This window comes from Thalassophryne amazonica, chromosome 20 (genome assembly GCF_902500255.1).
Source record: "Thalassophryne amazonica chromosome 20, fThaAma1.1, whole genome shotgun sequence".
In the NCBI taxonomy this organism is placed as follows: domain Eukaryota; kingdom Metazoa; phylum Chordata; class Actinopteri; order Batrachoidiformes; family Batrachoididae; genus Thalassophryne; species Thalassophryne amazonica.
In genome coordinates, this window is record NC_047122.1 from 66,338,451 (window position 1) to 66,353,725 (window position 15,275).

Consider the following 15,275-nt stretch of genomic DNA (forward strand, 5'->3'; position numbering starts at 1 on the left):
GTTTTAATATTTGGTATATGAGCCTTGCACTACAGCACGGTGAAAAATGCCTACCTTTACATCATTTAAATCTGCATATTATTACAAGTCAAGAAAGCTTGGATTTACTTTTTTCACCCTTAACACTGAAATAAACGTGTATATCTTTACTAGGACTATAACTCGAGTATCACTACCGCCAGTGTTCCAACAGTTTAAGATGCCGTAAGGCTTTTTAGTGCTTGCCGTAATGAAATTTAAGACCAAAATTACAATAACCAAAAAATAATACAAAATTGTAACATAGAACATGGCTACTGGTTTAAAAAATAATCAACAATCTCATCATGTGACATCTAGCTAGTTGAAAGCGATTCTGCTCCAAGTGTTTCGGCAGCAAGCAAGAGATTGGTTGATTCTGCTGTCTGCGTTGCACAGTGCTATGAGAGGCTTTCACTAAATTATTTTTTAAAAATAGATATTGCCATTTATTTTGATATTTTTAATTGCAATGTCAGAAGAAAACATTAGTAAAATACTTTCTATGTCATGGCATTTAAGACTTGAAAAACTGATTTAAGGCATTTTAAAAGAAATTAAGGCCTTGTTTCGAGATCAACAAATTCAATGTTTCAAAGTTTTTAAGGCTCTGCAGGACCCTGTATAAACAAACATCTAGCAGACAGTTTGTTAGACGTTGACTGTCATCATCATGTAACATCAAGATAAGATAATATAAGATAAACTTTATTGATCTCACAGAGGAGAAATTAACGTTACGTCCAGTATCAATCCAGTATCTGTATCGGGTGCTGAAACCAACGTAATTCGCATGTATTTTATGTCATGTATATTAAGATCAGTAGATATTTGTGGCCTGAAAACTTTGTTCCACCTTTTCAAATTAGTGTTTAAACTGAAACATGGAGGAGCGGTAAGTTTGGAGTTAAGAACAGTACAAGAGTTCCTCTGTCTATTTTTTTTTTTTTTTTCGGGGAAAGCTAAAGCTGATGGTATCGGTATGGTTTAACTCAGGTTTTTAGTCAGGCATCTCACCTTTTCGTACCCAACAACAAACTCACAGGACAGTATGAAAGAAAAAAGAAGACAAATAAATCAAAGTAAACAAAATAAAAATGACAAATCCAAAATAATGGATAGATTCTTGCAAACAGCATTTTGGAGCAAAGGTTTGACATGTGGCAAACTTAAAGGAGACATTTAGAAGACATTGTCAAAGCTCTAAAACAGGTCATAAATCAAATTTTAAGACATGAGGAGTTGTGGAATTGATGACCAATTCAAGTCGGCATTTCAGTCTGCACATCTTTCATTACCAACACACAGTCCACTCTTACGTGCTCTACAATTAAAGATTTTCATCATCCTGAAAACATCAGATTCCGTTTAAGACACTTCTAAGTTATGCCAAAAACCAGAAGATATTGTTCCTCACATTCTCAAGAAAAAAATTATCAAGAGTCTGCAGACAGTATTTCATAGATAGTGTGTTCCTTTATGTATTTTGTGTAACTTTATGTGTTAGGTTTTATTTTTGCCATGCCATGTTAGCACAGGCTAGCTAGCTCACTGGAAAAATAAAAACATTAAAGGGGAACTTTGACGGGCTAAACAATTATTAAGCACACAATATCAAAGCTAAAAAAAAAGCCACAGTAAAATGCTTCTTGTTGCCAGAAAATAGGCTAAAAACATCTATATTCTTAGACATACAGTGAGGAAAATAAGTATTTGAACACCCTGCGATTTTGCAGGTTCTCCCACTTAGAAATCATGGAGGGGTCTGAATTTTCATCTTAGGTGCATGTCCACTGTGAGAGACATAATCTAAAAAAAAAAAAAAAAAAAAAATCCGGAAATCACAATGTATGATTTTTTAATAATTTATTTGTATGTTACTGGTGCAAATAAGTATTTGAACACCTGTGAAAATCAATGTTAATATTTGGTACAGTAGCCTTTGTTTGCAATTACAGAGGTCAAACGTTTCCTGTAGTTTTTCACCAGGTTTGCACATTGCAGCAGGGATTTTGGTCCACTCCTCCATACAGATCTTCTCTAGATCTTTCAGGTTTGGAGTTTCAGCTCCCTCCAAAGATTTTCTATTGAGTGCAGGTCTGGAGACTGGCCAGGCCACTCCAGGACCTTGAAATGTTTCTTACGGAGCCATTCCTTAGTTGCCCTGGCTGTGTGTTTGGGGTCATTGTTATGCTGGAAGACCCAGCCATGAACCATCTTCAATGCTCTTACTGAGGGAAGGAGGTTGTTTGCCAAAATCTCGTAATACATGACCCCATCCATCCTCCCTTCAATACGGTGCAGTCGTCCTGTCCCCTTTGCAGAAGACCACCCCCAGAGTATGATGTTTCCACCCCCATGCTTCACGGTTGGGATGGTTTTCTGGGGTTGTTCTCATCCTCTAAACATGGTAAGTGGAGTTGATTCCAAAAAGCTCTATTCTGGTCTCATCTGACCACATGACCTTCTCCCATGCCTCCTCTGGATCATCCAGATGGTCACTGGTGAACTTCAAACAGGCCTGGACATGTGCTGGCTTGAGCAGGGGGACCTTGCTGCCCTGCAGGATTTTAAACCATGACAGCATCATGTGTTACTAATGTAATCTTTGTGACTGTAGTCCCAGCTCTCTTCAGGTCATTGACCAGGTCCTCCTGTGTAGTTCTGTGCTTTCTCAGAATCATCCTTACCCCAAAAAGTGAGATCTTGCATGGAATCCTAGACCGAGGGAGATTGACAGTCATCTTGTGTTTCTTCCACTTTCTAATAAATAATCATAACAGTTGTTGTCTTCTACCAAGCTGCTTGCCTGTTGTCCTGTAGTCCATCCCAGCCTTGTGCAGGTCTACAGTTTTGTCCCTGGTGTCCTTAGACAGCTCTTTGGTCTTGCTATGGTGGACAGGTTGGAGTGTGATTGATTGTGTGAATAGGTGTGTTTTATACAGGTAACAAGTTCAAACAGGTGCAATTAATACAGGTAAAGAGTGCAGAATAAGAGGGCTTCTTAAAGAAAAATTAACAGGTCTGTGTGAGCCAGAATTCTTGCTGATTGGTAGGTGTTCAAATACTTATTTGCAGCAGTAAAATACAAATAAATTATTAAAAAAATCATACATTGTGATTTCCGGATTTTTTTTTTTTTTAGATTATGTCTCTCACAGTGGACATGCACCTAAGATGAAAATTTCAGACCCCTCCATGATTTCTAAGTGGGAGAACTTGCAAAATCGCAGGGTGTTCAAATACTTATTTTCCTCACTGTATATCTATATATGTACATGTATATTGATTGAATTACTGATATTCTGGCACTGCAAACTTCTGGAGGGTCTGTTTAGAAACGTCCATTTACAAAGTCATGACCAACTGCTTTGATCATTTTGAATGTGCAGATGAGCCATTTGAATTTCATGTGTGTACATGTTTATTTCAACTAGAATAAAGAGCTGTGTTCCAGCAACAAGGAGATTTCAGTGAGACTACTGTAATTACTGCATATAGGGGTGTAACGGTACATCGTGAATCGTGACAACTGTATTGTGGAGCCTGTATCAATATAGGAAAATGATAACGTCAAATATTCTAATTTAAACATCAGAATAATTTGTTTCTTTACAGTTAAAGATTCATGATTATTTTCTACATAATTAGTGTGAACCGTGATGGAATGGTGTATCATGATATGCATCAAATTGCAACGGGTGTATCGTGATAACAACATAACTGTATAATATGCGCTTTCCCCCCTTTTTTTATAAACTCTGATTCAGGTGCCTTTTCAATACAAGAACTAAAAGCTACCTCAAAACAAAAGAAAGAGACAATAGCATAAGTCTCACCTGTTAAAAAAATGCCTCTTAAAAATGAAAAAACTGTATACAAGTCGCATTGGAGTATAGGTCGCACCTTTTGTCTGTTGTCGGCTCAATTTTGGATTTTGTGCATTGCTGTACTGTTCTTCTTATTACTGCATTTGATTATTTTATTATTGCCATTTATTATTTTATTATTGGAGTTTATTTTGGTTAGTGCTTTGATTCCTGTGAAAGACATATATAAATAGGAGGGGTTGACTGATTATATTCAGCACCAATATTCAGCACAGAATATCGGCCATTTATAACGGCCGATATTCCAATATGGCAATGTAGCGACTCACTGGTTGCCAAGTCGTGCTGTGCGTTACAGAGAGACGAAGAGAGAGACGTTGTTAACATGAATTCCTCTAAATACGCTTAAGGAGGAAAAAAAATTGAGTTTGAAGCAAACGTTAAAGCTCACCTGCTGTCCGTGTCCAAACCAACAAAGTCCTTCTTCTCAAAGGGCACACACAGCAGCGGGATCTTGTCACCAGATTTATCTGTGGCCCGATCAAGCCTTTTAGAATCCAACACAATAAATATGGACTCCACAAAGTCCTCAACTCTCTTCTCCACGTCAGCACACTGATCAAAGCTGGAGTAAAAGGCTACGTCAGTGCGCTGCTGCTCTGCAATCTCCCCTTGAAGCCCAAACACGAACAAACGTGAGTCATATAGCGTGGAGCCGTAGATCTCCTTCTGGCCATGGAAGCGCTCCACGGTCTGTGGCCACTCCTTGGCCGTGGCACAGGTCGTGATGGCGATGAGCCCAACCACTTTGCGGTGCGTCTGGAAGTCTCCCCACTCATTGTTTTCAGGCAGGTAGTGGTGGCGGTAACGAATGTAGAGGAAGCGCTGCGAGTCCCTGATGCTCAACTGGGTCACGTTGGCGATGCGCTTATAGATCCTGAAGAACTGGTCTTCTGGTACAATTCCCACAGGCTGGACCACCACAAGCACCATCTGATGGTCCTCTGCACACTGCATGTAGTCTGGGACGCTCATCTTTATGTGGCTTCACAGGACAGAGCAACACAGATGCTGTACACCATGTATTTGTTATAACAACACTCAATTCATGAGAGAACATTCATCAACTACCTTACATGTGCCACGTAGCATCTCATTCAGTAGAACACTGATTCGGCAACTCTCACTTCAGGTATCGAAACACTTCTCAACACCAGCATTTCGTCTACCACAGATGAACTGTTTTTTATTTACTCCAACAACAGTCTCCACACCCTGCTGGACTCACTTGCTCCCTTAAAAACCCGGACTGTTTCATTCACACACTCTGCACCATGGTTTACACCTCAGCTCCGCCTCCTCAAAACTAAATGGTGACAACTGGAAAGACTCTACAATAAAACTGGTCTACCCAATCACAAAGAAATGTACCATCACCATATTCTTCATTATAAGGACTCAATCAATTCAGCCAAATCACAGTATTATGCGGGTCTCATTAGCGCTGATGATGGCAATTCTTGGACTTTGTTCTCTTAATTAATAACTCCTTCCACCCACCAGCCTCTTTTCCCTTGCACTTCTACTCAATTGATCACTGTAACACACTTATGAACTTTTTTAATACAAAAAATTGGCCCTCCATCTATGGTTAGTGGCCTGTTTCATTCAGTGTGAGTCCAAGCCATAAGACCCTGAATGAAATCATCTCATTATCACTGACATTAGACGAGCATCAAACAATTAACATCCTGTTTTACTGTCAACTTTTCCTCTGTGCCTGAGGAAACCAAAGATGGATTGATTTGTTTCAGTACAACATTTTTCAGTTACATTGCTGTATCTCCAGTTAGCATAATGACATCTCCATAAAGCGTCACCTCAGACGTATTATCTGGTTACAAATCAGTGTTTTCAGATTTAAAAATGTATCTCAACTTTTACAAAATATAATATAAAAAATGTCAAACGTACAGATCTATACAGAAACACAGCTGTCTCAGAACATATTCAGCCATAATGGATTACTTTGTTTGATTCACCTACCAACATACATCCCTCAGACATCACCCTGCCTTCAGACATCTTGGGCAGATTATATTATATTTAACTTTGCTATTTTACCAGATACTTTTTTTGCTGCTACTGGTTTAATTTCAAATAAAATCAAATAAAACAAATCCAAATTTATGAAAATATGGAGTTGTACATTTCATATTCTTGCTTGCCTCTACTGGTGGTTGGCTCTCACTGCGGTATTGTATCACTTCCTGTTCCGGAGCACAGCGGTGTTTTTCTGTATCTGTTAGCTGTTTAATCTGCGCAGTTAGATTGATCTAGTTATCTAGATTACGATTTGTTTCCCAGTGTAATCTTTACGTGCCTTAACTAAAGCACTCCTTCTGCTGAATCACCTCTAAATTATTTACACATTATTCACTTTGTGTGTTTTTAGGAATCCGCTAGCTTAGCGTAGCTACTAGCTTTTAGCCGATTTAGCATGGCGGCTTCTCTTGTCTCTACCGCACTTTTCTACTCTGGGTGTGAAATGTTTAGTTATTCCTCGGCCTCCTTTAGCAGTAACGGTACTTGTAATAAGTGTAGCTTATTCGTAGCTTTGGAGGCCAGGCTGGGCAAATTGGAGACTCGGCTCCGCACCGTGGAAAATTCTACAGCTAGCCAGGCCCCTGTAGTCGGTGCGGACCAAGGTAGCTTAGCCGCCGTTAGTTACCCCCTGGCAGATCCCGAGCAGCCGGGAAAGCAGGCTGACTGGGTGACTGTGAGGAGGAAGCGTAGCCCTAAACAGAAGCCCCGTGTACACCGCCAACCCGTTCACATTTCTAACCGTTTTTCCCCACTCGACGACACACCCGCCGAGGATCAAACTCTGGTTATTGGCGACTCTGTTTTGCGAAATGTGAAGTTAGCGACACCAGCAACCATAGTCAATTGTCTTCCGGGGGCCAGAGCAGGCGACATTGAAGGAAATTTGAAACTGCTGGCTAAGGCTAAGCGTAAATTTGGTAAGATTGTAATTCACGCCGGCAGTAATGACACCCGGTTACGCCAATCGGAGGTCACTAAAATTAACATTAAATCGGTGTGTAACTTTGCAAAAACAATGTCGGACTCTGTAGTTTTCTCTGGGCCCCTCCCCAATCAGACCGGGAGTGACATGTTTAGCCGCATGTTCTCCTTGAATTGCTGGCTGTCTGAGTGGTGTCCAAAAAATGAGGTGGGCTTCATAGATAATTGGCAAAGCTTCTGGGGAAAACCTGGTCTTGTTAGGAGAGACGGCATCCATCCCACTAGTCTTACACACCTCTCTGCAGCTTCTCTCCCCCTGCCATCCCCTCATTACCCCATCCCCGTAGAGACGGTGCCTGCTCCCAGACTACCAATAACCAGCAAAAATCTATTTAAGCATAAAAATTCAAAAAGAAAAAATAATATAGCACCTTCAACTGCACCACAGACTAAAACAGTTAAATGTGGTCTATTAAACATTAGGTCTCTCTCTTCTAAGTCCCTGTTGGTAAATGATATAATAATTGATCAACATATTGATTTATTCTGCCTTACAGAAACCTGGTTACAGCAGGATGAATATGTTAGTTTAAATGAGTCAACACCCCCGAGTCAAACTAACTGTCAGAATGCTCGTAGCACGGGCCGGGGCAGAGGATTAGCAGCAATCTTCCATTCCAGCTTATTAATTAATCAAAAACCCAGACAGAGCTTTAATTCATTTGAAAGCTTGACTCTTAGTCTTGTCCATCCAAATTGGAAGTCCCAAAAACCAGTTTTATTTGTTATTATCTATCGTCCACATGGTCGTTACTGTGAGTTTCTCTGTGAATTTTCAGACCTTTTGTCTGACTTAGTGCTTAGCTCAGATAAGATAATTATAGTGGGCGATTTTAACATCCACACAGATGCTGAGAATGACAGCCTCAACACTGCATTTAATCTATTATTAGACTCTATTGGCTTTGCTCAAAAAGTAAATGAGTCCACCCACCACTTTAATCATATCTTAGATCTTGTTCTGACTTATGGTATGGAAATAGAAGACTTAACAGTATTCCCTGAAAACTCCCTTCTGTCTGATCATTTCTTAATAACATTTACATTTACTCTGATGGACTACCCAGCAGTGGGGAATAAGTTTCATTACACTAGAAGTCTTTCAGAAAGCGCTGTAACTAGGTTTAAGGATATGATTCCTTCTTTATGTTCTCTAATGCCATATACCAACACAGTGCAGAGTAGCTACCTAAACTCTGTAAGTGAGATAGAGTATCTCGTCAATAGTTTTACATCCTCATTGAAGACAACTTTGGATGCTGTAGCTCCTCTAAAAAAGAAAGCTTTAAATCAGAAGTGCCTGACTCCGTGGTATAACTCACAAACTCGTAGCTTAAAGCAGATAACCCGTAAGTTGGAGAGGAAATGGCGTCTCACTGATTTAGAAGATCTTCACTTAGCCTGGAAAAAGAGTCTGTTGCTCTATAAAAAAGCCCTCCGTAAAGCTAGGACATCTTTCTACTCATCACTAATTGAAGAAAATAAGAACAACCCCAGGTTTCTTTTCAGCACTGTAGCCAGGCTGACAAAGAGTCAGAGCTCTATTGAGCTGAGTATTCCATTAACTTTAACTAGTAATGACTTCATGACTTTCTTTGCTAACAAAATTTTAACTATTAGAGAAAAAATTACTCATAACCATCCCAAAGACGTATCGTTATCTTTGGCTGCTTTCAGTGATGCCGGTATTTGGTTAGACTCTTTCTCTCCGATTGTTCTGTCTGAGTTATTTTCATTAGTTACTTCATCCAAACCATCAACATGTTTATTAGACCCCATTCCTACCAGGCTGCTCAAGGAAGCCCTACCATTATTTAATGCTTCGATCTTAAATATGATCAATCTATCTTTGTTAGTTGGCTATGTACCACAGGCTTTTAAGGTGGCAGTAATTAAACCATTACTTAAAAAGCCATCACTTGACCCAGCTATCTTAGCTAATTATAGGCCAATCTCCAACCTTCCTTTTCTCTCAAAAATTCTTGAAAGGGTAGTTGTAAAACAGCTAACTGATCATCTGCAGAGGAATGGTCTATTTGAAGAGTTTCAGTCAGGTTTTAGAATTCATCATAGTACAGAAACAGCATTAGTGAAGGTTACAAATGATCTTCTTATGGCCTCGGACAGTGGACTCATCTCTGTGCTTGTTCTGTTAGACCTCAGTGCTGCTTTTGATACTGTTGACCATAAAATTTTATTACAGAGATTAGAGCATGCCATAGGTATTAAAGGCACTGCGCTGCGGTGGTTTGAATCATATTTGTCTAATAGATTACAATTTGTTCATGTAAATGGGGCATCTTCTTCACAGACTAAAGTTAATTATGGAGTTCCACAAGGTTCTGTGCTAGGACCAATTTTATTCACTTTATACATGCTTCCCTTAGGCAGTATTATTAGACGGTATTGCTTAAATTTTCATTGTTATGCAGATGATACCCAGCTTTATCTATCCATGAAGCCAGAGGACACACACCAATTAGCTAAACTGCAGGATTGTCTTACAGACATAAAGACATGGATGACCTCTAATTTCCTGCTTTTAAACTCAGATAAAACTGAAGTTATTGTACTTGGCCCCACAAATCTTAGAAACATGGTGTCTAACCAGATCCTTACTCTGGGTGGCATTACCCTGACCTCTAGTAATACTGTGAGAAATCTTGGAGTCATTTTTGATCAGGATATGTCATTCAAAGCGCATATTAAACAAATATGTAGGACTGCTTTTTTGCATTTACGCAATATCTCTAAAATCAGAAAGGTCTTGTCTCAGAGTGATGCTGAAAAACTAATTCATGCATTTATTTCCTCTAGGCTGGACTATTGTAATTCATTATTATCAGGTTGTCCTAAAAGTTCCCTAAAAAGCCTTCAGTTAATTCAAAATGCTGCAGCTAGAGTACTGACAGCACTAGAAGGAGAGAGCATATCTCACCCATATTGGCCTCTCTTCATTGGCTTCCTGTTAATTCTAGAATAGAATTTAAAATTCTTCTTCTTACTTATAAGGTTTTGAATAATCAGGTCCCATCTTATCTTAGGGACCTCGTAGTACCATATCACCCCAATAGAGCGCTTCGCTCTCAGACTGCAGGCTTACTTGTAGTTCCTAGGGTTTGTAAGAGTAGAATGGGAGGCAGAGCCTTCAGCTTTCAGGCTTCTCTCCTGTGGAACCAGCTCCCAATTCAGATCAGGGAGACAGACACCCTCTCTACTTTTAAGATTAGGCTTAAAACTTTCCTTTTTGCTAAAGCTTATAGTTAGGGCTGGATCAGGTGACCCTGAACCATCCCTTAGTTATGCTGCTATAGATGTAGACTGCTGGGGGGTTCCCATGATGCACTGTTTCTTTCTCTTTTTGCTCTGTATGCACCACTCTGCATTTAATCATTAGTGATCGATCTCTGCTCCCCTCCACAGCATGTCTTTTTCCTGGTTCTCTCCCTCAGCCCCAACCAGTCCCAGCAGAAGACTGCCCCTCCCTGAGCCTGGTTCTGCTGGAGGTTTCTTCCTGTTAAAAGGGAGTTTTTCCTTCCCACTGTAGCCAAGTGCTTGCTCACAGGGGGTCGTTTTGACCGTTGGGGTTTTACATAATTATTGTATGGCCTTGCCTTACAATATAAAGCGCCTTGGGGCAACTGTTTGTTGTGATTTGGTGCTATATAAAAAAATTGATTGATTGATTGATTGATATTGTTTTATGAAGATTTGTTTGTGAGATGTCTCCATAAATTGTTCCAAAAACTCCACTATATTACCCCATTTAAAACATCTTCTACAATATTACAATGAATTATACACAGAAATATCATAAAACGAATGTTTCCAGGTTTTAGGATCCACTGATGAACACAGGTTATCTGCATAGCCGACCCCTAACAGGATCAGTCAAAAGTATCATCAGTTTCTTGAAATCTTGGACTATCTCGTGAAATTAATCTCAGTTTGCTATGCAGCATATTGACACTGTGCTGATGTTAATGACTTTTTTTAAATTAACTTCATTTTTCTGTTCAGGGCTGCATCAGAGATTTATTACATAATTAACTGAGCTAAATGAGCAAGTAATTTACCTGAGATACAGTATGAGAGACATTCAGCTAAGACAAATGAGATGAGAGACCTTCAGCTGAGATAAATGAGGCATTCAGCTGAGATAAATGAGATGAGAATCATTTAGCTGAGACAAATGAGAGAAATTCAGCTGAGATAAATGAGATGAGAGATATTCAGCTAAGATAAATGAGATGAGAACCATTTAGCTGAGACAAATGAGAGACACTCAGCTGAGATAAATGAGATGAGAATCATTTAGCTGAGACAAATGAGATGAGAGACATTAATCAGAGACGACTGGCCAAACAAAACAGCAACAACATAAGCGAAAAAATGAGGCCGATAAGGCTATTGAAGTGTGGAAACTCGACGAATCTAAAACAAGAGCGTTCAGCATTTTTAATTTTGTTCAGTTTGGAAAAAAACGCCAAAAGCCTCAATTACGTTTAGCTCAGGTGGTGTCCAGCAGCTAGCTTAGCCTGAACAGTTATCCTACGAATTAGCTGTATTGAGACAGGTCCGAAACGTTAATAAACGGGTCGTTTTTGAACATATATTCTCTGTACGTGCTTTACCGGACACACAAACATGTTCGACATAAAACATTTCAGTACCTGAGCAAAGCCTGTCAAATTTCACAGCTTCCGTCTTTTACACCGGTGTTTTTCTAAGGTGTTATGCCCTTCAAAATAAAACAACGACCAGCACACAACGTCAGTTTTGCACTGAGAAAAGAAAGAATTCATACCCGGCACTAGAAATTGTTCTACTAAAATTAAATTTAAAATCTATATCTTAATATTAATAATTCATAGAATTAATATTTCAAAGTGTTTAGTTTGTATTTTCGATATTAGTAGAATTGCATGTGACATGTCATTTTTGTTATTTTGACATATGCACATTATATGACCATTATTTCTGGCCCCAGCTCTTATTTTGAAAACATTTTCCTCGTATCTCTCTTTAGCTTTTTGTAAACACTTTAAAGAAATGAGTAAAAAACAAAAGCATACACTGTGCATCTGCACTCTTCCCCTTTATGAGTCATTGCGTCACATACATCTGTTAAAACTGCACTGTACCCATGCAGAACAGGGGTCTCCAACCTTTCTGGAGCTGAGGGCTCCCTGAAGGATGAGAAACTGCATGAAGGGCTTCTCATTCAAAATAATTTTCTTAAAATAATTAAAAGTCTTATCATATCTTTACAATAACACTATGGTTACTGATAGCATTATTATTTTTTTATTTGTATAGCACCAAATCACAGCAGTACTGCCTCGAGGTGCTTCACACTAGTAGGTCTGTCCTTACCAACCTTACCATTATTATTATTTAATTATTTGTAGGACTCTTTGCTTTTTATTAACACCAATCAAGGAATAGAGACTGATCATTAAACATGAAAAATCTAATCAAGAACAATCATAATCTCAATATATCAATACCACTAAGCATCACCAACTTTTTTTATATTTAATTATTTTTTTGTTAATTCCAAAGTTTAATTTATGGTAACCTACAGCAAGTAATCTATCTATCTATATAGATAGATAATGTACAGTGAGGAAAATAAGTATTTGAACCCCCTGCGGTTTTGCAAGTTCTCCCACTTAGAAATCATGGAGGGGTCTGACATTTTCATCTTAGGTGCATGTCCACTGTGAGAGACAATCTAAAAATAAATAAATAAATAAAAATCCAGAAATCACAATGTATGATTTTTTTAATAATTTATTTGTATGTTACTGCTGCAAATAAGTATTTGAACACCTACCAACCAGCAAGAATTCTGTCTCTCACAGAGCTGTTAATTTTTCTTTAAGAAGCCCTCTTATTCTGCACTCTTTACCTGTATTAATTGCACCTGTTTGAACTTACCTGTATAAAAGACACCTGTTCACACAATCAATCACACTCCAACCTGTCCACCATAGCCAAGACCAAAGAGCTGTCTAAGGCCACCAGGGACAAAACTGTAGACCTGCACAAGGCTGGGATGGACTACAGGACAACAGGCAAGCAGCTTGGTAGAAGACAACAACTGTTATGATTATTTATTAGAAAGTGGAAGAAACACAAGATGACTGTCAATCTCCCTCGGTCTGGGTTTCCATGCAAGATCTCACTTGATGATTCTGAGAAAGCTCAGAACTACACAGGAGGACCTGGTCAATGACCTGAAGAGAGCTGGGACCACAGTCACAAAGATTACATTAGTAACACATGATGCTGTCATGGTTTAAAGTCCTGCAGGGCAGCAAAGTCCCCCTGCTCAAGCCAGCACATGTCCAGGCCCGTTTGACGTTCACCCGTGACCATCTGGATGATCCAGAGGAGGCATGGGAGAAGGTCATGTGGTCAGATGAGACCAAAATAGCTTTTTGGAATCAACTCCACTTACCATGTTTAGAGGATGAGAACAACCCCAAGAAAACCATCCCAACCGTGAAGCATGGGGGTGGAAACATCATACTCTGGGGGTGCTCTTCTGCAAAGGGGACAGGACGACTGCACCATATTGAAGGGAGGATGGATGGGGTCATGTATTGCGAGATTTTGGCAAACAACCTCCTTCCCTCAGTGAGAGCATTGAAGATGGGTCATGGCTGGGTCTTCACCATGACAATGACCCCAAACACACAGCCAGGGCAACTAAGGAGGGGCTCCGTAAGAAGCATTTCAAGGTCCTGGAGTGGACTGGCCAGTCTCCAGACCTGAACTCGATAGAAAATCTTTGGAGGGAGCTGAAACTCCAAACCTGAAAGATCTAGAGAAGATCTGTAGAGGAGTGGAACAAAATCCTTGCTGCAGTGTGTGAAAACAGCTACAGCTACTTTTTTCTTATTTTGTCTGTGCGCTTTTGCGTGTCACACAAGTCAAAGCAAAGACTGTAGTGAAACACTCTTTGGAATCTTCAATGCACTTTGACCCTTTGAACTGAAGCTTTTTGTAAGCCTACTTCAAAAAAAGATGACTGTAGATTAAGCTACAATACCTAGTTATTGATTGGAAATGTTAGAGATCGAGCTAATATCAAAAGACAAGTAATGTGAAGAAAAGATCATGCAGAGCACTTGCTGATTTGACAAGATTTTCACCAGATGCAACTATGGGCAAGGCGGTCTGAAGCAAGCACACCAACTGCTTGGGCAGCACAGTACCCAAACACATCAAAATATATATTACCAATATATCTACTATATATATTTACAGATACTATTATATAATGAACTGTGAAAAATCAGTGGTCCAAGGACAGTTGTTTAACTTAGAATTTCTACAATATTTGCCTTCCCCGGGCGCCTAAAGGTAACTTCTGCTCCTAACTGGCAATTAGGATGGGTTAAATGCAGTAAACACATTTCATTGTGCAGGGAACATGTTCCTTTGTGCATATGACAATAAAATTCTTTTGAATCCTTATAGTGGTAACCAGGAAACCACTAATAGTTTCCTCAGGGCAAATTAAAAGATTAAAATCTGTTGATTTACTACTTCATTGGGGATTTAAAAAAAATGACTGTCTTTATTGAGCAAAATGTATCCAAGGACATATCACTGATGAATACTTCCATTAGATCAGTATCTATGGACTGCATAAATTAAGGTATTCATTAATTCTGGCCTATGAAGGAAGGTACCGAGTTGCTAATTTTGGGAGCTTTGTTGCATTAGTAAACCCTGCCTTACTTATACTGAAAATCACATGTAATATCTGGCTACAAAAACTTTTAAGATTTGAAAGTGTTCATTTTTTCACCAACTTTTCCAAAGTAGAGAAAAATTCCAAGTGCATTAGATGTAGAACCTGCAGGGAACACAGTTAGTGTTATAGTTGATAATATGACAGAATGGAAACACAGACTTTGTGTGTCTCACTCTGGAAAAGGTGATTGAGAACAGCCTACTACCACAGTCAAAAGATTGCTCTAAAATCACATGGAAAACATGCAGCGACTTGGAAATGTTCATGTATCCATTCCCTGACACAGACAAAGAAAACTGGTTGTAAAATTGATTAATTGTATGAATAATTCTCACACTTTGGCTAGTTACCTATGGGCTCTTAAACAGAGGGACCACAATTCCCCAAATAAATGTGGCAAATTTGTTTAACCTCTTGCACTAAAGTCTTCACTACTAGCACATCAGTTTCCTTCCAACTCCATTATTTTTGCGTAGAAGCAAAAAGGTCTAAAACTGCTTCACTGTCAAAATACCTGTGGACTATACAAACATAATTACAGTACACAGAGACCAAAGTGATCACAAGAG

The 15,275-nt window shown here is 39.2% G+C and overlaps 1 protein-coding gene across 1 annotated transcript in view; it reads right to left on the reverse strand.

Moving 5' to 3' along the window:
* trappc9 (trafficking protein particle complex 9) overlaps nucleotides 1-11,661 on the reverse strand; it is a 417,688-nt gene extending 406,027 nt beyond the window's left edge. Inside the window, 2 exon segments of the mRNA XM_034160137.1 lie at nucleotides 4,300-4,893; nucleotides 11,609-11,661. Coding sequence (XP_034016028.1) covers nucleotides 4,300-4,883 — 584 coding nt within the window. The 5' untranslated portion in view covers nucleotides 4,884-4,893; nucleotides 11,609-11,661.
* Between the last annotated feature and the right edge of the window lie 3,614 nt (nucleotides 11,662-15,275).